This window comes from Hyla sarda, chromosome 8 (genome assembly GCF_029499605.1).
Source record: "Hyla sarda isolate aHylSar1 chromosome 8, aHylSar1.hap1, whole genome shotgun sequence".
Lineage (NCBI taxonomy): Eukaryota > Metazoa > Chordata > Amphibia > Anura > Hylidae > Hyla > Hyla sarda.
The window spans coordinates 43329400-43354383 of record NC_079196.1 but is presented as its reverse complement, the minus strand read 5'-3'; the positions used below and the strand labels follow the sequence as shown (position 1 = coordinate 43354383).

The window sequence follows — 24984 nt, the reverse complement described above, 5'->3', positions numbered from 1 at the left end:
TGGGACTGGCTGGATTGTGGAATTCCTTTTACAGTGTTGTGCCTGACTTTGCACAACCTATTGGGTAAGCGCATCCGATAATATCGGCTTAGTTATATTACCCTTTTAATGCACTATGGAGCGCTTCTTGTCTTTTTACATAGACAGTCATATAAGCTGAATGAGACCCCATCATTCCACGCAGATCCCAATCAGTGAGGGCATCATAGGGCAGGTGCTGTAAAAGGGCAGGGGCTCAAGCCCCCTTTTGAGTATAGGTGTGCATGTCCCTGCTTCTGGGCCCCATTGATAATTCAGTGACAGGGCCCTAGTACATGTGCCATTTATAATACTGATGGCTACCTAACTCTTGTGCAGTAGTTCACTATGGAGGTACCATATGGATCTAGATTTCTATAGTACAGTGTTTTCTGTACTATAGTACAGTTCAGGGCGCCTCTGGCTGTTGCCAAACTACAACTGTCCCAGCATGCTGGGGCAAGGCTGACCGGGCATGCTGGGAGTTGTAGTTTTGCAACAGCTAGAGCAGTGGTCTTCAACTTGCGGACCTCCAGATGTTTCAAAACTACAACTCCCAGCATGCCCGGACAGCCGATGGCTGTCCGGGCATGCTGGGAGTTGTAGTTTTGCAACAGCTGGAGGCATACTGGTTGGGAAACACTGCTACAGAATCTGATGGATTCTAAGGCTTCTTTCACACGACAAAATCCTCTGTTTTTAAACATCCGTAGGAAGATCCGGGTGAAAATCAGCTGAAAACGGCAGTAACAAAATTCTATACGTCCGTTAGAAAATCCCATTATAGTCTATGGGATTTTCTAATATCCGTATTAATCCGTTATTGATAATGGACGTTAGTTTGTTACGGAAGATAGTTACGGAAGAAATAGTTCATGAACTATCTCTTCCGTAACTATCTTCCGTAACAAACTAACGTCTACCATCAATAACGGATTCATACAGATATTAGAAAATCCCATAGACTACAATGGTATTCTCTAACGGACGTATAGAATTTTGTTACTGCCGTTTTCAGCTGATTTTCACACGGATGTATAAAAACGGAGGATTTTGTAGTGTGAAAGCAGCCTAACAATGTAGAACAATAATATGGCAGTGCGTGCTCTAAAAATGAGAAGACGCACAGTCTCCATGCAAATATGTATATAGGGGGAGATTCTTTAAAACCTGTCCAGTGGAAAAGTTTACCAGTTGCCCATAGCAACCAATCAGATCGCTTTTATTTTTTAAAAGGCCTTTGAAAAATGAAAGAAGCGACCTGATTGGTTGCTATGGACAACCGGTGGTCACCTTTTCCCCAGCACAGGTCTTGATGAATCTCCCCATAGTGTTTATTAGAGATGAGCGAACTTACAGTAAATTCGATTCGTCGCGAACTTCTCGGCTCGGCAGTTGATGACTTTTCCTGCATAAATTAGTTCAGCCTTCAGGTGCTCCGGTGGGCTGGAAAAGGTGGATACATTCCTAGGAAAGAGTCTCCTAGGACTGTATCCACCTTTTCCAGCCCACCGGAGCACCGGAAAGCTGAACTAATTTATGCAGGAAAAGTCATCAACTGCCGAGCAGAGAAGTTCGTGATGAATTGAATTTACTGTAAGTTCGCTCATCTCTAGTGTTTATAGTGCAGTTAGAACTATCATGTTTAGAAGCTTTGATCAACTGATTGGGAAAATGATGAGGCAGAAGGGCGCGCCAGGGTACTGTGCCCATTAGTTTTGTGAACGGCTGTTCTCAGAGAACGGTACTAATGTTGCCCAGATTCATGGAAAGTCTATAAACCTTTCTATGACGCTACGTTCACACGTACAGGATCTCCTGCATATTTGCTGCAGCTGATTTTGCTATCTATTGATGTCAATGGGAAGGAAAATCTGAAACAGAAAATATGAGGCCAATCTTGTACGTGTGAACATATCCTTAGGGTAGAGTCACGTGTGCCGCATTTTGTTGCGTATTTGAAGCTGCGTAAAGTCAATGGGTAGAAAAATACGGCACGTGTGACCATACCCTTAGGGTACATTCAGATGAGTAGATCCACAGCGTGTTTTATGCTACGGATCCACCACTGAAAGACCGCTTCAGGGTACCTTTAGATGTGCCTGCTCGGAGCGGCAATACGCCGCTACGAGCAAAAACACTGCGATGTGGGAGTCGCCCCACACATCGAGGCTGCTCTCGGCCTAGCTCAGGACCAGGGGGAGCAGCAGCGATGTGTGCGAGTATGCACACGTGGTGACTCGCACATCGCAGCAGTGTGTCTGCTAGTAGCGGCGTATTGCTGCTCCGAGCAGGCACATCTAAAGGCACCCTGAAATCAATGGGACCCTGCTGCAGCGCAAAGTCAGTGTGGAATATTAGGTGCGGACATTCCGCACAAATTCTGCCTTGTGAACATAGCCTAATCGTTGTCAGTGGGTCTCTCATTTAACCCATGTATCCACCTATGGCCCTTTTCCACTTTCGCACATGTCCTTTTGATGTCATCATTCACAATCCCATAACCGCCATATTCTTTCTTTTACAGATGGGATTACAGAAATGGATGATGTCTATGAAAATCATAAAAACAGTGGAAAAAGTGAAGTGACAGGTCAGCAGAACGACAGCTATCATGTGACCACGTACTCAGAAAGTTCTAGTCAGTTAGGTAAGTATTGTCATACACATGTACACACTATTATACCATTAAGGATAATGGGGGAGATTTATCAAAGGCTGTTCAGAGGAGAAGATGATAAGTTACCTATACAAATCAGATTGCCTGTTTCATTTTTATAAAAGATCTATCAAAACTAAAAGAAGCGATCTGATTGGTTGCAATGGGCAACTGGTAAACTTTTCCTGTGCACAAGTTTTGATAAATCTTCCCCAATAAGCTTCAGAGCAGTGGTCCCCAACTCAGTCCTTCAGGCCCACCAACATTTTTTTTAAGTAACTCTATTAGAATAAACCAGGTAAGAATTCAGATCCTAGACTGTTGGTGGTCCTTGAGGACTGGGTTGAGGACCACTGCTTTAGACAAATCATTGTTATTGTTCTACTGCATGTACAATACAAAATGTAGCAACTCAGTATATGTTATTGATTAAAAACATCCTACTGTTTTGTGTATACAGTAACTCTGCAAAAAGAGAGGACAAATGGAAAGAAACTGAGACTTTAGTGCTAGGTTGCCATTAGGCTTGTGATAGCCCATTACCATGAAGACACACAGGTTTGCATTTGAGCTGTATACAATAAAGGGGTTATTCTATGATTAAATGTTATCCCTTATCAATAAGATAGGAGATAAATAACTGATCTGTGGGGGGTCCCATCATAAGAAGAAAGGTCATTTGTACTTGGGTGCTGAATGTTCGGAGTTGCTGTAGACGGTGAATGAAGCGGTGGCTGAGTATGTGCCCCGCTGCTCTATTTACGAAGTGAACAGTTTTCATCCAATCTCATCATAGTTGGGGGTCCCAGTGTTTGGACCCCCCCCACCGATCAACAAGATATCCCAAATCCTTTGTATAGGGTATGGCATTTATAGGGCTTGTCCAGATAAAGAAACAACCTGTGTATGGTTGAAAAAGTATAATAAAGTAACTTACTATAATGTTATTGTTATTAAAGGGGTACTCCGGCACTTAGAAATCATATCCCCTATCCAAAGGATAGGGGATAAGATGCCTGATCGCGGGGGTCCCGTCGCTGGGGTGGAGGCGTGACGTCACACGGGGGCGGAGGCGTGACGTCACACGCTGCCGGTCCTGTGTTCGCCGGTAATCAGACCAGGGGCAAACATGCTCCGGGGACTGATTTTAACTGGGGTGCTGCGTGCAAGATCGCGGGGGTCCCCAGCGACGGGACCCCCGCGATCAGGCATCTTAACCCCTATCCTTTGGATAGGGGATAAGATGTCTAAGTGCCGGAGTACCCCTTTAACCATAGTCCACAAATCGTCAATATCAGCAGTGCTGTCTGGCTTGTAGGCCTCACATCACACTCTCAGAAAGCAGAGCTCCCATCCCTACTCCCCCCTCTCCTCCTGTCTGCTCAGGACGAGACCATTGATGTAAAGATGGGGAGCTCGTATTACTGCTCAGAAGATATGGCTGCAGTGAGCCCTTTATGACAGAAACTACTGTGACAGAGATGTGGTTGTATTTCTTTTCTAAGGGAAGGGTCACACGTAGCACATCCACAGCCAGTTTCCTGCAGCTGAATTTCACTTGTAGATTTTCCTCTGAATTTCTGCAGCTGAAAATCTGCACTGCATATGTGCGCCACTGCTGTATTCATTGTCTTATAGTACTTCCAGAAGATAGCTGAGTACAGCTCTTGGCTAACTCCAACAGCTCTTATACAGAATGAATGGAGAGGTAGCTTGGATGTGCCACTCATCTCAACAAACACTCAGATCCCCTTTCACAAGATCCAGAGGTCCCAGCAGTTGGTCCCCCCCCCCCCTACAATTTGACACTTTTACCTATCCTGTTAATAGGGGATATGTGATTTATCTTGGAATACCCCTTTAACAAGCATATATGATTGTGTATGTGAGATAGGGGGAACATATTGTGAGATTGTGAAGATTCATCAATGCTATGTAAATAATGTGAAGGGAATAAAAATAATTTGAATGCACCAGCAGGGGGTGATGTGTTCAAGCTTTTTGTATGTTACATTTATATCTGCACAATGACTGCAGCTTCTTCATAGTTTTCATACACTCCAAGTCCATTCATACTTGCAAACCCCATACTGGGTGCTGCAGTCTTGTTACTATCACTGCATGTACTGGAAAAAGACAAAATGGAAAATGCACTCACCGGTCAACTTGCTGAGACGAACATTTTCTTTATTAACAGCGTTCTGTACAGGTTAGAGAGGCAGGTGCAGGGGAGCTTGAGATGGCAACAGGCAGGTGGCGTTCAGGGGGGGGCGGCAACTAGTTTCGCACTCGTGGGCGCTTCCTCTGGCTCGCACAGAGTGCGAGCCAGAGGAAGCGCCCACGAGCGCGAAACTAGTTTCCGCCCCCCTGCACGCCCCCTGCCTGTTGCCATCTCAAGCTCCCCTGCACCTGCCTCTCTTACCTGTTCTGAACGCTGTGAATAAAAAAAAAATGTTCGTCTAAGCAAGTCGCCCGGTGAGTGCATTTTCCATTTCGTCTTTTTCCATGCATGCTTTTGTTGCTTTGGTCTACGGATTACTGCACCACCTTATGAGGAACACTACAGCGTCGCCACCGGTGTATACAGTATTTGCCAACATCCCGTCCACCATCCTTTGCCTTCAGGACTAGCGGTGCCGGACATAATCTCTTTCTTTCCCATTGTGGACTTGTTATTATCATTGGAATGGGACAACATTACTGTCATGTAGCATCACGTAGGGTGGGAAAGAGTGAGCCCTGACCTTATCCCAGAATCCCATTCCCTGCCTATTTGCATAGCCACCTAAAGCAGTGGCTCTGCAACTGGGCGCCAGTTCTTCTGCTAACGTACAGGGGCGTCAGGGTTAAAACAAAAAATTGGAACAGTAAAAGGTCGGAGAGACAGGTCAGTATACAAAAGGTGAACAACTATAACACATAGGCAGGGAACTAAATAATGGAAGACATACAAAGCAGTTACAGATATCAGGGAAACATGGTGGCAGGTGTATAGTGAACAGACTACGTACAGCCTAAGAACCAAGGCAAGATATGGCAGAAATGATAATATTATCATTCCTGCCATATCTTCCTGTCTTGTTCAAAATCTAAAAAAATAAAGATTTTTAACCCAATAGTGGTCTTCAACCTGCGGACCTCCAGATGTTGCAAAACTACAACTCCCAGCATGCCCGGACAGCCGTTGGCTGTCCGGGCATGCTGGGAGTTGTAGTTTTGCAACATCTGGAGGTCCGCAGGTTGAAGACCACTGGATAGGAGGTAATACTCACGTGTCCCCGCCGCTCCGGACCCGTCACCGCTGCCCTGGATGTCGTTCCATCGCTGTCGCCGTGTCCCCGTCGCTCTGGAACGTCTCTGTTGCCGGCCAGGTATCCTCGCTCTCCGTCGCCGCCATCACGTCGTTACGCACGCCGACGCACGTACGCGATGACGTGATGACGAGGAAGGAGAGCGTTTGCCATACAGGGGATCCCTGAACGGAGAAGACACCGAGGAGGCAGGTAAAGTCCCTCCCGGTGTCCTGTAAGCACTAACCCGGCTATTCAGTCGGGCTGTTCGGGACCGCCGCGGTGAAATCGCGGCGGTCCCGAACAGCCCGACTGAACAGCCGGGTTAGTGTCACTTTCCCTTCAGACGCGGCGGTCAGCTTTGATCGCCGCGTCTGAAGGGTTAATACAGGGCATCACCGCGATCGGTGATGTCCTGTATTAGCCGCGGGTCCCGGCCATTGATGGCCGCAGGGACCGCCGTGATAGGGGTGTATTCGCCGCATAAGACCCACCGACTTTTTCCCCCCAGTTTTGGGGAAGAAAAAGTGCGTCTTATACCGCGAAAAATACGGTAATCAAGATGAAAAAGCGAAATACAAACAAGTCTAAACATAGGTCAAGATTCAGGATTCACAGAATCAGGTGTGAACTTAAGCCAAAATATAACAACAAATAATAGAACAACTTACTAATACAGATACCAAACTAGACAGGATAAAACCGACCGGTACAGATGAATACCTAACCAACAGGACAAAGCTACTAACTATACAAACAGGGAAACTATAAAGACCATGGCTTAAAACAAGGATACATGTATACACAGACAAAGACAAAGCCAGAAAGGCTTAGTAGGCCTGAAATAACCCCTCTTAGCTGCTGATTGGCCCAGACCTATAAATCTTGCCTGACCAGAGAGCATAGTGCACAGCCTGACCAGGTGCGATCGTAACATCTACAGTACCTTGCGCCATAACTACAAATAGTATGGCATTAGCAAGTATTAATGGACTTGCAGCCAAGGTAAATATGGTGTCGAGAGTCGGACCCCCTACTGATCCTATAGTGATGGCCTAAGTCCCACCTGAAGTATATACCTTTACTGTGTGCCACTTTATAGTGATCTATGTCTCTCATATGTTTCTAATATAACAATACATATACTCCACAGTATGTCACTGCCCACTCACTCAGAATGAGCATTCATTTCCTCTGTGTATGTTATGGAAGTGAGCATGTAAATACCTGTCTTCATATCTTTATAAAATAAGGATACAATCCGGATTTGGAGCCTTCATCACAGATTCCATCACATTTAGGCCATGTTCACACATTGCAAAAATTTATACTAAATTTTATTTGGAAAACTTTTGATTTTTTACTTGTTTAGAAAAGTGAGCATATTTTTTTTATGGTTACAAATATGACCCAAAATACACTGTGTGAACATGGCCTTAAAGGGGTACTCCGGGGGAAAACATTTTTTTTAAATCAACTGGTGCCACAAAGTTAAACAGATTTGTAAATTAGTTCTATTAAAAAATCTTTACCCTTCCAGTACTTATTCGCAGCTGTATGCTACAGAGAAAATTGTTTCCTTTTTCAATTTCTTTTTTGTCTTATCCACAGTGCTCTCTGCTGACATCTGATGCCCGTATCAAGAATTGTCCAGAGCAGGAGAAAATCTCCATAGCAAACCTATGCTGCTCTGGACAGTTCGTGACATGGACAGAGGTGTCAGCAGAGAGCACTGTGGACAAGACAAAAAAGAAATTCAATAAGAATAGAATTTCCTCTGTAGCATACAGCTGCTAATAAGTACTGAAAGGATTGAGATTTTTAAATAGAAGTAATTTACAAATCTGTTTAACTTTTTGGCACCAATTCATTTAAAAAAAAAGTTTTCCAACCGAGTACCCCTTTAATGGGAAAATAGTGCTGCATGCAGAGGTGAAGGATACCTTGATGAAACCTAGTGGACCCCAGTGAAAGAAAATGAGGTCTGATGTACACCAGTGGTGATGATCTGGCATCATGTTGCAGTTTCTATTATACGTTACACAATAGTGTTGGGCGCGAATATTCGCATTTTGAATTTGTATCGCGAATATGGCAAATTCGCGAATTTGTGAATATTGTGAATATATTCGCTATATATTCAAAATTGCAAATATTCACTTTTTTCCCACACATGCTCATATGTGAATATTCGCATATTCCTTCTTTTCACTTGTGAGCCAATTAGAATGATGCAAATACACTTGTCTGAGGTTATCAACAACATCCCTAGTAACCAATAGTAAAGTTACCCTCCCCCTCACTGGTGTCTTCCTCAAATACGCGAATATGCGAATATTCACATATGCGAATATAACGAATAGGCAAAAGTCGCTAACATAGGACGAATATTTGTCTATATATTTGTGAAATATCACAAATTCGAATATGGGCAATGCCGCTCATCACTATTACACAATACTGGTGTAAACAGAGCTTAACCCCTTAAGGACGCAGGACGTAAATGTACGTCCTGGTGAGGTGGTACTTAACGCACCAGGACGTACATTTACGTCCTAAGCATAACCGCGGGCATCGGAGCGATGCCCGTGTCATGCGCGGCTTATCCCGGCTGCTAATCGCAGCCAGGGACCCGCCGGCAATGGCCGACGCCCGCGATCTCGCGGGCGTCCGCCATTAACCCCTCAGGTGCCGGGATCAATACAGATCCCGGCATCTGCGGTGGTTCGCAATTTAAATGAACGATCGGATCGCCCGCAGCGCTGCTGCGGGGATCCGATCATTCATAACGCCGCACGGAGGTCCCCTCTCCTTCCTCCGTGCGGCTCCCGGCGTCTCCTGCTCTGGTCTGTGATCGAGCAGACCAGAGCAGGAGATGACCGATAATACTGATCTGTTCTATGTCCTATACATAGAACAGATCAGTATTAGCAATCATGGTATTGCTATGAATAGTCCCCTATGGGGACTATTCAAGTGTAAAAAAAATGTAAAAAAATGTAAAAGTAAAAGTAAAAAAAAAGTGAAAAATCCCCTCCCCCAATAAAAAAGTAAAACGTCCGTTTTTTCCTATTTTACCCCCAAAAAGCGTAAAAAACATTTTTTATAGACATATTTGGTATTGCCGCGTGCGTAAATGTCCGAACTATTAAAATAAAATGTTAATGATCCCGTACGGTGAACGGCGTGAACGAAAAAAAATTAAAAAAGTCCAAAATTCCTACTTTTTTAATACATTTTATTAAAAAAAAAATTATAAAAAATGTATTAAAAGTTTTTTATATGCAAATGTGGTATCAAAAAAAAGTACAGATCATGGCGCAAAAAATGAGCCCTCATACCGCTGCGTATACGGAAAAATAAAAAAGTTAGAGGTCATCAAAATAAAGGGATTATAAACGTACTAATTTGGTTAAAAAGTTTGTGATTTTTTTTAAGCGCAACAATAATATAAAAGTATATAATAATGGGTATCATTTTAATCGTATTGACCCTCAGAATAAAGAACACACGTCATTTTTACCATAAATTGTACGGCGTGAAAACAAAACCTTCCAAAATTAGCAAAATTGCGTTTTTCGTTTTAATTTCCCCACAAAAATAGTGTTTTTTGGTTGCGCCATACATTTTATGATATAATGAGAGATGTCATTACAAAGGACAACTGGTCGCGCAAAAAACAAGCCCTCATACTAGTCTGTGGATGAAAATATAAAAGAGTTATGATTTTTAGAAGGCGAGGAGGAAAAAATGAAAACGTAAAAATTTAATTGTCTGAGTCCTTAAGGCCAAAATGGGCTGAGTCCTTAAGGGGTTAAAGGGGTATTCCAGGAAAAAAAAAATTTTTTTAATATATCAACTGGCTCAAGAAAGTTAAACAGATTTGTAAATTACTTCTATTAAAAAATCTTAACCCTTTCAATATTTATCAGCTGCTGAAGTTGAGTTGTTGTTTTCTGTCTGGCAACAGTGCTCTCTGCTGACATCTCTGTTTGTCTCGGGAACTGCACAGAATAGAAGAGGTTTGCTATGGGGATTTGCTTCTAAACTGGGCCGTTCCCGAGACACGTGTCATCAGAGAGCACTTAGACAGAAAAGAACAACTCAACTTCAGCAGCTCATAAGTACTGGAAGGATTAAGATTTTTGTAATAGAAGTAATATACAAATCTGTTTAACTTTCTGGAGACAGTTGATATATATATATATATATATATATATATATATATATATATATAAATAAAAGTTTTTCCCTGGATAACCCCTTTAACTGTTAACTAGAGATGTAGAGAACTTACAGTAAATTCGATTCGTCACAAACTTTTCGGCTCGGCAGTTGATGGCTTTTCCTGCATAAATTAGTTCAGCCTTCAGGTGCTTCCGTGGGCTGGAAAAGGTGGATACATTCCTAGGAAAGAGTCTCCTAGGACTGTATCCACCTTTTCCAGCCCACCAGAGCACCGGAAAGCTGATCTAATTTATGCAGGAAAAGTCATCAACTGCCGAGCCGAGAAGTTCGTGACAAATCGAATTTACTGTAAGTTCGCTCATCTCTACTGTTAACATAAAACCAATGCATAATATTATCCAGCAGGTGGCGACAGTGTCCATGGAAATGTGCTGCTGCATTACAGTTCTTACAGTCCTGTATACACTCAGAACTTCGTTCCTCTACAGTAGGACATTGTTATATATGATATTTTAGAGCAGCTTTTTTTCCCCAAAAATTTTGAGAAACCCTTCCGGAAAGTTTATTTCATACCAGGTAGTGTCAGTTTTTGCTCTTTAATTAAAAGAAATACATTTTTGCTTTTAGGTTTGGATGCGAATGTAAACAAGTCAACCGAAAACCATGACTGCTGCAGGGAATCAGGTAAAAAAAAATAAAATAAAATAAAAGAATAAATTGATTTCCCAATGTCTACTTTTTTTTTTAAATGGCATTACATGTTTTAGGAGGAAAATAAGAAAGCCACGATTGTTTATAGTGAATCATGACATTTATTAATAGAGCAAGAATTTTCTCCCATTTTGACTATTGGATGAGAGTGTGCTGCAGCTCTGTGCACAGCCAGGATCATTCTGTGAAGGAGCTGCTGTCGCTTATTCTTTGGATCAGAGCCCCACAGTTGTACCCCAGTAGGTAAAATACTAAACGCTACTGTTGGCAGTGCAAACTTTGCAGACCTGTGACCACCCATTTATCACTTACTAGTCTCTAGAACAGTGGTCTACAACCTGCGGACCTCCAGATGTTGCAAAACTACAACTCCCAGCATGCCCGGACAGCCAACGGCTGTCCGGGCATGCTGGGAGTTGTAGTTTTGCAACATCTGGAGGTCCGCAGGTTGAAGACCACTGCTCTAGAAGATAGTGTGGTGCATGGGTAATCACATGACCTTAAAGGGGTACTCCGGTGGAAAACTTATTTTTTTTTAAATGAATTGGTGCCAGAAAGTTAAAACAGATTTGTAAATGACTTCTATTAATCCTTCCAGTACTTTTTAGCAGCTGTTTGCTACAGAGGAAAATCTTTATTTTTTATTTTTTTTTGTCTTATCCACAGTGCTCTCTGCTGACACCAGATGCCCGTATCAGGAACTGTCCAGAGCAGGAGAAAATCCCCATAGCAAACCTATGCTACTCTGGACAGTTCCTGACACGGACAGAGGTGTCGGCAGAGAGCACTGTGGACAAGAAAAAAAAATTCAAAAAGTAAAGAATTACCTCTGTAGCATACAGCTGCTGAAAAGTACTAAAAGGCTTAAAGGGGTTATCCAGGTAAAAACTTTTTTTTTATATATCAGCTGGCTCCAGAAAGTTAAACAGATTTGTAAATTACTTCTATTAAAAAATCTTAATCCTTTCAGTACTTATGAGCTTCTGAAGTTAAGATTGTTCTTTTCTGTCTAAGTGCTCTCTGATGACACATGTCTCGGGAACCGCCCAGTTAGAAGATGTTTGCTATGGGGATTTGCTTCTAAACTGGCTGGTTCCAGAGACACGTGTCATCAGAGAGCACTTAGACAGAAAAGAACAACCTTAACTTCAGAAGCTCATAAGTACTGAAAGGATTAAGATTTTTTAATAGAAGTAATTTACAAATCTCTTTAACTTTCTGGCACCAGTTCATTTGAATAAAAAAAAAGTTTTTCACCGGAGTACCCCTTTAAGGTTAGCAAAGATCAGTGTTATAGTCATGTGATTATCTACCTGTTGTCTACCCTAGTTCTTCACCCAACCTTCCAATAGCTGCAGCCCTGGACAGGAGGCTCGATGTGCTGTTGGACTCTTAAAGGGGTACTCAGGTGGAAAACAATTTTTTTCAAATCAACTGGTGCCAGAAAGTTATACAGATTTGTGAATTACTTTTATAAAAAAAAGAAATAAATCTTAATTCTTCCAGTACTTATCAGCTGCTGTATACTACAGAGGAAGTTGAGTTGTTCTTTTCTGTCTGTCCACAGTGCTCTCTGCTGACACCTCTGTCCTTGTCAGGAATTGTTCGGAGCAGGAGATGTTTGCTGTGGGGATTTGCTCCTGCTCCAGACAGTTCCTGACATGGACAGAGGTGTCAGCAGAGAGCACTGTGGTCAGACCGGAAAGAACAACTCAACTTCCTCTGGAGCATATAGCAGCTGATAAGTACTGGAAGGGTTAAGATTTTTTAATAGAAGTAATTTACAAATCTGTTTAACTTTCTGGAGCCAGTTGATTTGAAGCTTTTTTTTTCTCCATCAGAATACCCTTGTGACTCCGGACTCTTCTCACTGCTCCGCCCCAGCCCCTCTTACATAAATAGGCACCTGGGGCGACCATCATGCGTTCTCCATAGGCTACACCTGCATGGGGACAGGGTGGACTGTGGGAAGGCAGAGGTAGGGCTGCATAAATAGGACATTCATTACTTTTTCACTGAATAGTTCATATTGTATAAGTTCTCTGATAAACCATAATACACACCAAATATACTGTACACTCCCATGACCTCGAAATGTCCCAACCGGGTTCCTGAAAACCTGCAAGACTTCACATGTCATTGAGAATCATTGAGAAAAGTTGAAATGGAAAAGTCTTCTATTCTATTCCTGGAGCTATGAGAAAAAATATATTAGGGAATTACATAAACAGCAATTTCCTATTACTAGAATCTACTACTTTTAGCCACATGGTTGTTCCAATAACAATTTGGGATCTGGAGTTTCTGTGAGCAGAATGGGGCAGTTTTATGTCACTTGTATTCTGCTGTATGTTACATTACATACTATCATTTACAGTAGCCTATAGGGAATGATCACTGTTGTTTTATTAACCTTTGCATAAATAATAGTAAAATAAGATATGAAAAACGGACAACAGAGAAAAATGCCTCTCTATATACTCATACTCTATATACTCAGTATTCACTCATTATTCGCTCAAATCTATCTCAAGATGGATCAACTCACTGATTCCCATATAGATCTATGTACGGAGGGAAAGGAGTGGGAGTGATTAAAGAGAGACAGAGAAACTAAGTGTTATACATCACCCCAGTGCTAAATTTACAGCTTACACTGCTTAGTACTGTTGTATAATGTTCTTTATGCTGTTTCTGCTTCTGAGGATGTGCTTTAGAGATATAAACGAGAAGAATCCCCTCTACTACAGTATGTGTGCTCTCCAACCAACAGCTCAGGGACAACTGAAAATTAGAGATGGAGCCTGCAGAGGGAAAACTGATGAAAAATACTGTATACAAGTCTTGGCAATATTATAGTGAGAAATTGTGCTACTTCTTAAATACACATATTATATCTTAGCCCAAAAAATTACCTGAGATGACATCTGACAAGAACGCTAAAATAGCTGAAAATACAAATAAATAGAATAAAACGTTGTCTCAACAACACAAAATCCTTTTCTCATCAAAATTTTTTTTTAATTACAAGTAGTGTTGTTTGCGAATATTCATTTTTTTTTTTTCACAGTACACATCACAGTGATCACCCCTCTCTGCTTCCAGCTTGTGTGGTGTAAAGAAGGCTCTAATACTACTGTGTGAGACTGGGGTGCGAATTTTATGCAAATTTTTCGCATACGCGAATTTACGGATATGCGACTTTAGCGAATATATGCCGAATATTCGTCCATATATTCGCGAAATATTGCAAATTGGAATATGGCCTATGCTGCTCAACACTAATTACAAGAGAGACATTAACCCCTTTCCGACCCATGACATGTGTTATGGGTTGGGTGAGCTGACATCTGGCGGTAATGACGGACATCGGAGATCATTCCGATGTCCATCATTTAACTGGTTAAATAACAATCTATGCAGATCACGGCATTTACACATTAAATGGCGCTATACCCGTATGTCTAATGGTCCCATTGCAACCCAACCCCTCCCCCACAATGTAATCACAAGGTGACGATGGGTTGATAAGGAAGCCCGGGGACTGACCTCTGCACCTCTTGCTTCCCTGGCTCGGGGATTGTTGAAGGCTGCCTTAGACAGCCCCTAGCAATCTAGTGCATATAACAAAATTCAATGCCATATACTGATGGCCTATGATAGGCCACTCTTGGGGGGGTCACAAATGTGTAAAACTATAAAATAAAATAAAATCCCCCCAAATGAAAATTTTAATCACCTCATCACCTCCTCTTTTCCTATTTTTCAAATAGAACATTGTAAAAAAAAATCAAATATTTGGAATCGCCGCGTGCATAATTGTCTGAACTATTAAATTATTACATCTGTGATTCCGCACGGTCAAAAGTGTAAACGAAAAAAAATTCCAAATAATAAAATTGCTGATTTTTTTGTCACATCATATCCCAGAAAAAAAGTAATAAAAAGTGATCAAAAAGCTAAAAAGCGCAAAAACAATAAATGTTAACATAGCTCCGTAGGTGGTAAAAAGTTATAGGGGCCAGAACATGACAATGAACAGAGTTTATTGTTCCTTTTTCAAGCTTTTGATTTTTTTTCCCATAAAACGAAACAAAAATGATCCAAGTTTGGTATTATTGGAATCATACTGATCAATATAATATTTTTTGTATGTCAGTTTTACCGTATTATGAACTCGGAAAAAGTTATTTCCCCACAAAATTCCATGTTTGTTTATTTATTTATTTTTTTCACTTGTGCCCTACACAGTTTTTATTTTCTGGCTTCGTTATAATAAAACAAAGTGGAAAAATAAAAAAACTTATGGGTCTCAGATCTTATGGAGCCAAAAAGCCAAATTCACTGGGTCATGAAGGGGTTAAAAAAAAGTCTTTATTTTCCTTATATACTTTGCATTTTGTCATCCAATCATTCTCCCATTGCCTAATTTTAGACTATTTGATCAAAAAGTTTAAGTAAAAAAAAAAAGACCTGGACTAAAAACATAGAAAATCTCCCTCTTCTGCTCTGACGCATCTGACACCAAGTGAAAACTACACTGCACCCTTTTTGCTAAAACCTAACCCCAATGGCATAAAATGGAGAAATCCAAGGTGTGAAAGAGTATTCTTATTTGTTAAAGGGGTACTCTGCCACTAGACATCTTATCCCCTATCCAAAGGATAGGGAATAAGATGTCTGATCATGGGGTCCCTATTCTATGGGAGGGGATGTGGTGTCTGTCACGCCCCCTCCCATAGGCTTGCATTGAGGGGGTGGGGCGTGACATCACGAGGGAGCGGGACCGTGACGTCATGATACTCCGGCCACTGTATCGTGAGTCATTACCACAGAGCAATCTTCGCTCCATGCAACGGATGACAGGGGGTGCTGCAGGGGTCACCAGCGGCGGGACCCCACAATCACCTTTGTATAGGGGATAAGATGTCTAGTGGCAGAGTATCCCTTTAAATGTCTTGTAGATTGTTTACTTTTTATGGAATTTTTTTGTCAATCATTTCCAGATTTTTCATTTTTAGGACATTGCTATTTATACAGTTTTTTTTTTTTTTTTTTTTTTTTAGTGTGGCTTCTCTTCCACCAATATTTTTTCTGCCCCACAGATGATCTTATACTAGGCAGTGCTGCCCTGGTGTTTTTGTTCTTTAATTGCAATCAAATTATTTTTGGTTTCAGATCTGAAGGCAAGTTTAGACAAATCAACCGAAAACCATGACTGCTCCAGGGAATCAGGTAAGACTTAATACATTCATTTTCCAGTGTTTACTATTTCATATTCTATGACATTTTATGGGAAGGTTTATAGTTGTTCATGATAGTTATATTTTTTGTGGCCACCATTATTTTCCAGCACTGCCTAAAGCCTCTTGGGTATGGAGTTCACCAGATCTTTACAGGTTGTCACTGCAGTCCTCTTCCACTCCTCCATGGCTACATGACAGAACTGGTGGATGTTAGAGACCTTGCGTTCTCCCACTTTCAGATCAAAGAGTACCTGTCACCAAATAAACTTTTCTAAACTAACTCAGGCTATGTTCCCCAACTACTCCTAACACCCCCCTCTCCTGCCCTTAAATTTTTTTAAGATGAAGCCTGCTGCGGGGACTGCTTCTGCCCGCAATTCGCCGAGGAGAGCAGCGGGGGGGGGGGGGGTCGGGGGGTCGAGTAGGCCCGCATTTAGAGAGCCCTGCTTGTTCTCAGTGTACAGAGTCCTGCTTGTCCTCAGTGTACAGAGCCCTGCTTGTCCTCAGTGTACAGAGCCCTGCTTGTCCTCAGTGTACAGAGTCCTGCTTGTCCTCAGTGTACAGAGCCCTGCTTGTCCTCAGTGTACAGAGCCCTGCTTGTCCTCAGTGTACAGAGCCCTGCTTGTCCTCAGTGTACAGAGCCCTGCTTGTCCTCAGTGTACAGAGCCCTGCTTGTCCTCAGTGTACAGAGCCCTGCTTGTCCTCAGTGTACAGAGCCCTGCTTGTCCTCAGTGTACAGAGCCCTGCTTGTCCTAAGTGTACAGAGCCCTGCTTGTCCTCAGTGTACAGAGCCCTGCTTGTCCTGTCCTTAGTGTACAGAGCCCTGCTTGTTCTCAGTGTACAGAGCCCTGGGGGGCATGCGAGTGAGCACAGTGCTCCTGCCTGTCTGATTGACAGGCAGAGAGCTGCGCTGAGCTGGTCAAGTGCTCAGCCAGCGGTCTGCGATTTTGGACTCACTGCCAGGCCGGCATGAGTCCGAAATCAATGCAAAAGCACATTTTCAAAATGTAAAAATACATATAAGGTAGCATTTAAAAAAAAAAAAATCCTATTAGAAAGTTGTTTAATATGGAATGATCTATAACATATAAAAAGTTTTTTTGATCACAGGTACTCTTTAAGGATTCCCCACAGATGTTCAATAGGGTTAAGGCTGGATACATGCTTGGCCAGTCCATCATCTTTGCCCTAAGCTTCTTTAGCAAGGCAGTGGGGGTCTTGGAGGTGTTTGGGGTAATTATCATGTTAGAATACTGCCCTATGGTCCAGTCTCTGAAGGAAGGGGATCATGCTCTGATGTCACAGTAGATGTTGGCATTCATGGTTCCCTCAATGAACATGTAGCTCCCCAGTGCCAGCAGCACTCATACAGCCCAAGACCATGACAATCCCACCACCATGCCTGACTGTAGGCAACATACACTTGTCTTTGTAGTCCTCACCTGGTTGTAGACGCACACGCTTGACACATCTGAACCAAATAAGTTTATCTTGGTCTCATCGTACCACAGGACATTTCTTTAGTCTACTTTTCTTCAGCAGTATGGTTTTAGCACTGACAGGCTGACTCCGCCCCCCAACCTTTGCAGCAATACTGGCAGCACTCATACGTATATTTCCCAACCACAGCCTCTGGATATGATGCTGAGCATGTGCACTTAACTTTTTTGGCGAGGCCTGTTCTGTGAAACTGTTGAAAGTCTTTCCCACCATGCTGCAGCTCAGTTTCAGGGTCTTGGCAATCTTCTTATAGCCTAGGCCATCTTTATGTAGAACAACTATTATTTTTAGATCCTCAGAGAGTTCTTTGCCATGAGGTGCCATGTTGAACTTTTAGTGACCAGTATAAGAAAGTGTGAGAGAGTGAAAACACCAAATGTAAGACAACTGCTACACATTCACACCTGAGACCGTATAACATTAACAAGTCACATGACACTTGGTAGGGAAATGGCTAGTTGGGTCCAATTTGGATATTTTCATGTTGCATGGACTAAATGTGAGGGGTGGACTCACTTTTGCAAAATACTCTTTCTCTTTTTAGTAAATATTATTATTATAATAATGCTAATGATATTAGAACATTTATAACATCTTAAAATTGTTTTAAATCTTCCTTGAGCTGAGGATATACTGTACAAGAAATACACTGGGCTAAAAATCTTTGTGACCAGTTGTTATTGCAATTTGATCCACGAGATCCATGACGCAATGTTCTCTGCTAAGATTCTGCTTACAATAAATTATTTAGAATGACCAGGCTTTAATGTCATTGCTAACATCTTTCATATTCTCAGCATTACAAAACACAAACATTTCATACAAATACTGCCCAAATACTGACCAAAATACTAGTTTAGTCTCTTTCTTGGGCTCCAGGATTAGGTCAGACACAGGGTCTCTGAAGACCCCAGCCAGTCATCGGCTAATTCATATCTACCACAATCTCCCTTGGTGCTGCAAAGGCCCCCCTATGTCTTATTTGGTCTCCCCTAAAGTTGACAGTGCTGTGGTACTGCAGCCCATCAGGATTGCTGCTGCTGCACTCTTTCTTCTCACTCTCTTGTAATGTCAATGTTCAGCAGGTCTCATTGTCACTGCAGATTCTCCAGGCCCCAATCTGCTTTACTTGCGCTAGCTCCTCTGAGTCTTTGGTCTCATGACTGAGCCATACAGACCCCCCAGGTACTCCATGTGGTCTTCCCACACTACTAACCTCCTGCTTGCCATGTCCATATATAATCTATGGTTCTTTAGCAGCATCTAGTGGTGACCATAAGCATTGCAGGTATACATTAGATGCATTGGATCATATAAAGTTAGGGTCCGTTCACACCAAGGAAATTCAGCAAAGAATTTTCTTAGTGGATACAAGTTGATCTGAAGTCGAATGTTTAATCTCAATCCAGAATCCAATGTCCCTTGCGAAACTTGTGAACTGAGCAGCAAAACACCTATTGGAATCAATGGAAGGCTGCTGCAGGTGGAATCCACGTGGTGTGAATGGGCTTTAGTGTAAGCCACAATTCAACACAGCAATAATCTGTGGAAGAAATAACAATACAACTTTGTAAATGTTGTACAAAATGAAATGTAAACCACTTGCAATTCAGCCCCTTACAATTCCATAGATGAATTCTTCATTAACCAGTCCAATTACTCATGGGTTCCGCTTATAGGTGGACTGACAGTGCGTTGGACCCACACTTTTTGGTTTTGGTAGAAGGAATAAGGAATATCATTCGGGTACCGTATGTTGCAGAAATGTCTGTGACTAAAAATCAATTCTATAAATCTGAAGTGGTTTGTTTCTGAGGCAATCACAATTTTCTTCCACAAAGGTAAAGGGCTGTCAGTCCCCCTGACAAATGATACAATAGTGCCCCACAGCTCATACACAATGACTGGGGAGCGCAGCAGTTCACAAAACAAGACAACCAGAACTAAGGAGCAACATAGGACAAATAACGATTCCAGTCATCTACATTTTCGTGCTGGAAATAAATTAGTTCCTCAAGAAAGTTTAATTTACGATATGTCAACAGTGAAGAAATATTCCGTCAAAACATATCTGGACTGTGGAAAAAATTACAAAACCACATGAAAACATCTATAGGAAGGGAATTACGAAATATTAGGTTGTCTTCACTGCTCTGGCTCATATACTGTATGTGACACAGGTTCTACCCAATCCTAATCTCACTCCCAATATCCTCTGTGTCCTCTCAGGACCTGCTCTTCTCAGTATCGTTGCTTATTCAGCACTGAATCTGCAGTTTTTCCTTAGTTTTGCAAATCTCCAGTAATTTGTTTTTACAGAATGTTTCCTTTTAGGAGAAGAATTTTCAGTGCAGTTCAGGGCGTATAGGGGGTTCTAAATCTTGACTGCATCTTCAAATAGTTCATACACGGTAGAAAAAGTGTGCAACAGATATTGTTGTAAATATGTAGAAAATCTCTTATCACAATCTGCTCATGTTACTTGCTCATTTTGTAGATAATCTTGCTGTAGATTTCATCCACAGAAAATCTTTACTAGAATAAGCATTCTGCTCCTAAATACACAGTGAAAATATGTGTGAATATTTAATTTTTATTTATTTTAAAGAAAAATCCATAATATTAGAACATGGTCATGGTAGGAGTGGTGGTCGGGGATCATTATATTTACACAGGGTATTTGTTGTAGGTGAATACAAAGTTTCAGGAAACTTATATCTCATCCAAGGGAAGATGGGAAATGTCTGCAATTTTAGAAGTCCTGTTTTCAGGCCAGAATTTTTATGGAATTAAAGGCAGGTTTGTTAGTGGGGCCTTTCATCCACTTCCTGGGTCAGTCCAGATTTACAAGTTGACTCCAAGTCAGCACAGGTGCCGAGGACAATTGATACTGGGCTTACAAAAGGTGCAATCAAGTCTGGACTGAGAGGTTGTGAGGAATCTCTGATGTTGAAGTTTTGAAGGGGGCAGCCTCAAAAAGGAGATATTTACCTTGTGTGAGTATCACATTTTGGTGACTGTTTTGTTGGGTGGCTGGTAGAAAGTCACCTGCACAGAGAGGCAAGATTTTGTGTAATTAGCCCCAGACAAGCAGGATTTATTTTCTATACATTTTTGCCTGAAGTTAAAGACTATTTGTTTTAATGCTTAAACTGACTGCTAGTTTGCTGTTATTGGACTGATTGCACTGAGCTAATCTTCCACACCATTCATTCAGAAAACAAGAATGCTTGGCTGAGCCAATTTTGTATGAAGTACACAGGAGGGATAGCTCTTGGCCACCTGTAGGCCTATCAATGGCTGGAGCTACCTAAAGCATATGTAGCTTTGGTGAAACCCAGACCCTAAATCAACTAAAACTGATTTATTTCCACCTATTTTCCACAGGAGAGGAGGGTTGGACTTGGGACTTTCTTCAGCATTAATTGGCTAGGAGACTACATGTGACCAAATCAAACATTCAGCTTTACAGTGCAAAGAAATGCATAAAAACATTAACTGTCTGCATTGTTACCTCAGTGTTTGAATAAAATAGCAATAAAATACAGAAAATACAGTTCCTTAGGTCTCCAGCACCTAAAATATGCATGTTACATCCAGCAAACTTCTGGAGGGAAGCAGCTGAATATGCTGTACTGGGACACCACACACTTAAACAGAACTTTTCTAGCAATGTTAGGTAGACTACGAGGTCCTAGCAAGAAGCACAGTTAGATCATATTTGCGGTGTGTACTGTATTGCTAATATATTAGTATTGTATAAAAACACCATGGCTAAGACTAAGTATTGAGTGTGTTAAATAGTGCAGAAAACTATTAGGACTCGTGTTTGTATGACTCATTTCATGCCTACAATACAGTATATACTGTGGGGGTGATAACTCTAACCCGTCATCTCTGTCCATGTGAGTTCTTTGTAAGTTAATGTCAATGCACAATGGAGTATGGAACAGCTTCAGCGTAAAACTCATAGGTGAACAGATTAGTTTACCATGCTTTTACCCTTGTCAATGTTTAGCAGCAGCAACACTTCAGACTAATGGACAGGTCACACAAGTCAGATGAAGACCTACTGTACAATTCTCATTCTTTCTTAAAACTTTAATAACAATATTAAAGATAATCTATTAGGTAGACTTGTCAAGAGTTAAAATGTTATATTTTTTCCATGTGTTTTGGATCTTAATGTTGTAAGTAAGTTTATTCTCCCTTTTCTTAGCTATATCTGCTAATATTTTAGATTGGATAGGGTTGTCAGTAGTTTCCCAAGATTGTAGATTGCTGAATCTTTAATGGTATCTAGGAATACAAGATGGCTGATTTTAGGACCCTTGGGCAAGAATAGGCTAAGTTGGTTATGCAGAGGAGGAATGTGAGGTTAGGTTTGGTGGTCTTGTCCCGATAGCCTATATGGTGACCCAGTACAGAATCAAGTGTTCTTCTGTACTCCTGCCCATTCTGTTTGGCAGACGCTGCTTCAATGTCAGTCTTGGGCCCATTTTCTTTAGGATTGTATAATAATGCAATGTTATGCAATGGTTAATTTATTAGTATTTTCCATGTACATATTTTCTATGTGTCACTTGAAACCTTAAACCTGTTGTCATGAACCTTGATGTTAGGGGAGTATGAAGAGGTGAACCATGTGACTCATCTGCCCAATGGGAATGCTCAAAACCTGCTCTATATATAGTGTAACCAGAGATCAGAGTTCAGTTCTGCAGTAGAGTTGCTGAGGTACAGTTGAGAGAAATGTGGAGTCTGTCTGTAAGGTGATTCTGAAGGAGCCCTGAGACCTAGTCCAGCAACCACACATCTACTACCAGTTAACCCCAGTACCCAGATGAAAGTCTAAGCCTGGCGGTAAGCACTAAAGTCCGGGGATCAATTCAAGTCAAGTTAGTCAATTCCAAGTAACTACAGTCTAGCGGGGGTTGTATACAAGTCAAGTCAGTCATATACAGCACAATCAACTATAAATCCCTGCAAGCCGATAAGCTTCCCAAAGTTCACCCGGCATCTCCTTCATGCTAATCTGAGCTGTAACGGATTGTACCATCTTTCCAACCTCAGTAAAGCCAGTTATTCATAACCTTGCGTCGGAGTGATTATTTGCCCCATGCCTGGCAAAGGAGAAGCTAGTCTACCTCGGGTGGTGTATATGTGAACCACGCCCTGGCATCACGAAAAGGTTAATTCCCTTATTACCCTCACCCGACTCCACACCTATAGTCCTGTAGAGAAGAGGACTCTGATTTTACCCTCATACACCTTATGTGTTCTTTTTTGTCCTGTCCGGCTATATTGACACCTTATGCAAAGAAGAAAGCTTCCCGCTCGATCCAGCATTCCTTAAAATGCAAACTTTTATTAAGTATTTTAAAAGTTAATGGACAACATATTAGTGTGCAAAAAAATTTTTAAACAGCCGCGTTGATCTCAAGACACCTCGGGTTCAGATTGTCCTGCACAGTGGTCGGTTGTCCATGGATTTTACCTAACGTCCCTAATAAAAGTCCGCATTTTAATGGTGTATTCACACATACAGTATCCTGCACATATATTATGCGCAGGATTTAAAGCTGCAAATTTTATGCTGCACATTTCAATGTCAACTAAATGATTGAACACAGCTTCAAATCTGCAGCTTCAAATCCTGCATATCAAATATGCACAGGATACTGTACGTATGAAAATATAAAAAATGGCATAATGGGGGGGGGGATCAAAGGGGAAAATAAAATAGCACGGGAGAATGAAATGGCACAGGGTGTGATGAAGGGAAATTAAATAGAACAGAGGGTGATAAGGGGGGGGGGGTGAAATTGCACAGGGGGTGATAAGGGGGGGGGTGGCATGGGGGTAATGAAGGGGTTGATGAAAGTACACAGGGGGTATCAGCCACATTTGTAATGCTGATACTGGATACTGGTATCACATTGTGCGTCGAAGTACACACAATGTGATACGTGCAATAGGTGTGTCACCAAACTATGCATGTCTAAAAAGGTTGTCACCAATAGCCTTTGGCTGCCTGGGCATGCTGGGAGTTGTAGTTTTGCAACAGCTGGAGGCACAATGGTTGGGAAACACTGCTCATGAGTATTAGATGGCATGTTTCAGTAACTAATGGACCGAAGTGATTACAAATATTGAGGCAGATTTATGAAACGTGGCATAACTCCTGCACATGATACCACCAACAATTTTACAGTAGCCTATACCCAACCCTCCAATGGGTTCATAACATTGGGTAATGTGTTGCTTGCCACCAAGCAACAATAGGGTGTACCTCAGGTTGTTTACAGCAATTTCTGATAAAACTACCAAAAATTTTTACTTTATAGCTGTATAACCTTGAATGCATTTTATTTACAATAGAAAACGATGATGACGGTATGAGCAACGACCGAGCCTCTCCGGTTCCTGAGATGACACTTCGAGATTACCAGATGGAAGTGGCCAGACCAGCCTTAGATGGAGAGAATATTATCATATGCTTGCCTACAGGAAGTGGGAAAACCAGGGTGGCGGTGTACATAGCGAGGAACCACCTGGATGAAAGGAAGAAGAGAGGCTTACCTGCAAAAGTGATTGTCTTGGTCAATAAGGTATAGAATACAAAACATTCTGATCTTTACTGTTGTAATATTCCGTGGTGTAAATACCTGAAAATAAAAAAATCATAAAAAATACCAGAAAGAAGGAGAAGAACCATACCACCAAGGCTCAAGTCCTGCAGGAATGCATGGGAACAGAGTTCCTGTACTTTTTCCACAGCAGGAACACAGTTCCCATTAGCAGTAGTCCTGCAGGACCAGCCCCTGAGTGGAAATCTTGGGTGAGTTCACACTTTTTTTCCCCCAGGATTTGCCCCCTGCGTACCACTAAGGTTGTTAATTTTTGCAGGTGCCTTTGGTTGACCAGCATTATCACAAAGAGTTTCATCCATACATGAGGGATCGCTATTGTGTTAATAAAATAAGTGGAGATTCCCAGTTGAAGATCTCATTCCCTAATGCGGTGGAGAAGAGCGATGTTATTATCTGCACGGCCCAGATACTGGAAAACTCCTTAATGCGGGCAGAAGATGATGAAGATGAAGGGGTCGAACTTTCTGGTATGTTAGGAAAGTTATTCATTAATTGAATCAGGTTGTGTAGATTGCAATCCCTGCTGTCCCGTGGTTACCATAAGTCATCCTGAGGTTCACTACTGCTGAGAGTTGTCCTGGATGTAGTTATCATCTTCAGCTAACAGAGTTTCTTGTGCAGAATCCTCCTCTGTGAGTTAAACATGTCCATTAAAGGGGTACTCCCGTATAGTTCAGAAGGCTGGGAGCAGCAGCCGCGATCGCGACATCACGGCCACG

The 24984-nt window shown here is 41.8% G+C and overlaps 1 protein-coding gene across 3 annotated transcripts in view; it reads left to right on the top strand.

Moving 5' to 3' along the window:
- The window catches only part of IFIH1 (interferon induced with helicase C domain 1), a 100435-nt gene that overhangs the window by 24140 nt on the left and 51311 nt on the right, over nucleotides 1-24984 (top strand). For all 3 annotated transcript variants that reach the window (XM_056533765.1, XM_056533763.1, XM_056533764.1), the window contains exons 3-7: nucleotides 2546-2668; nucleotides 10783-10839; nucleotides 16045-16101; nucleotides 23994-24223; nucleotides 24522-24732. In XM_056533765.1, coding sequence (XP_056389740.1) covers nucleotides 2560-2668; nucleotides 10783-10839; nucleotides 16045-16101; nucleotides 23994-24223; nucleotides 24522-24732 — 664 coding nt within the window. In that variant the 5' untranslated portion in view covers nucleotides 2546-2559. The remainder of the gene's footprint in view (nucleotides 1-2545; nucleotides 2669-10782; nucleotides 10840-16044; nucleotides 16102-23993; nucleotides 24224-24521; nucleotides 24733-24984) is intronic.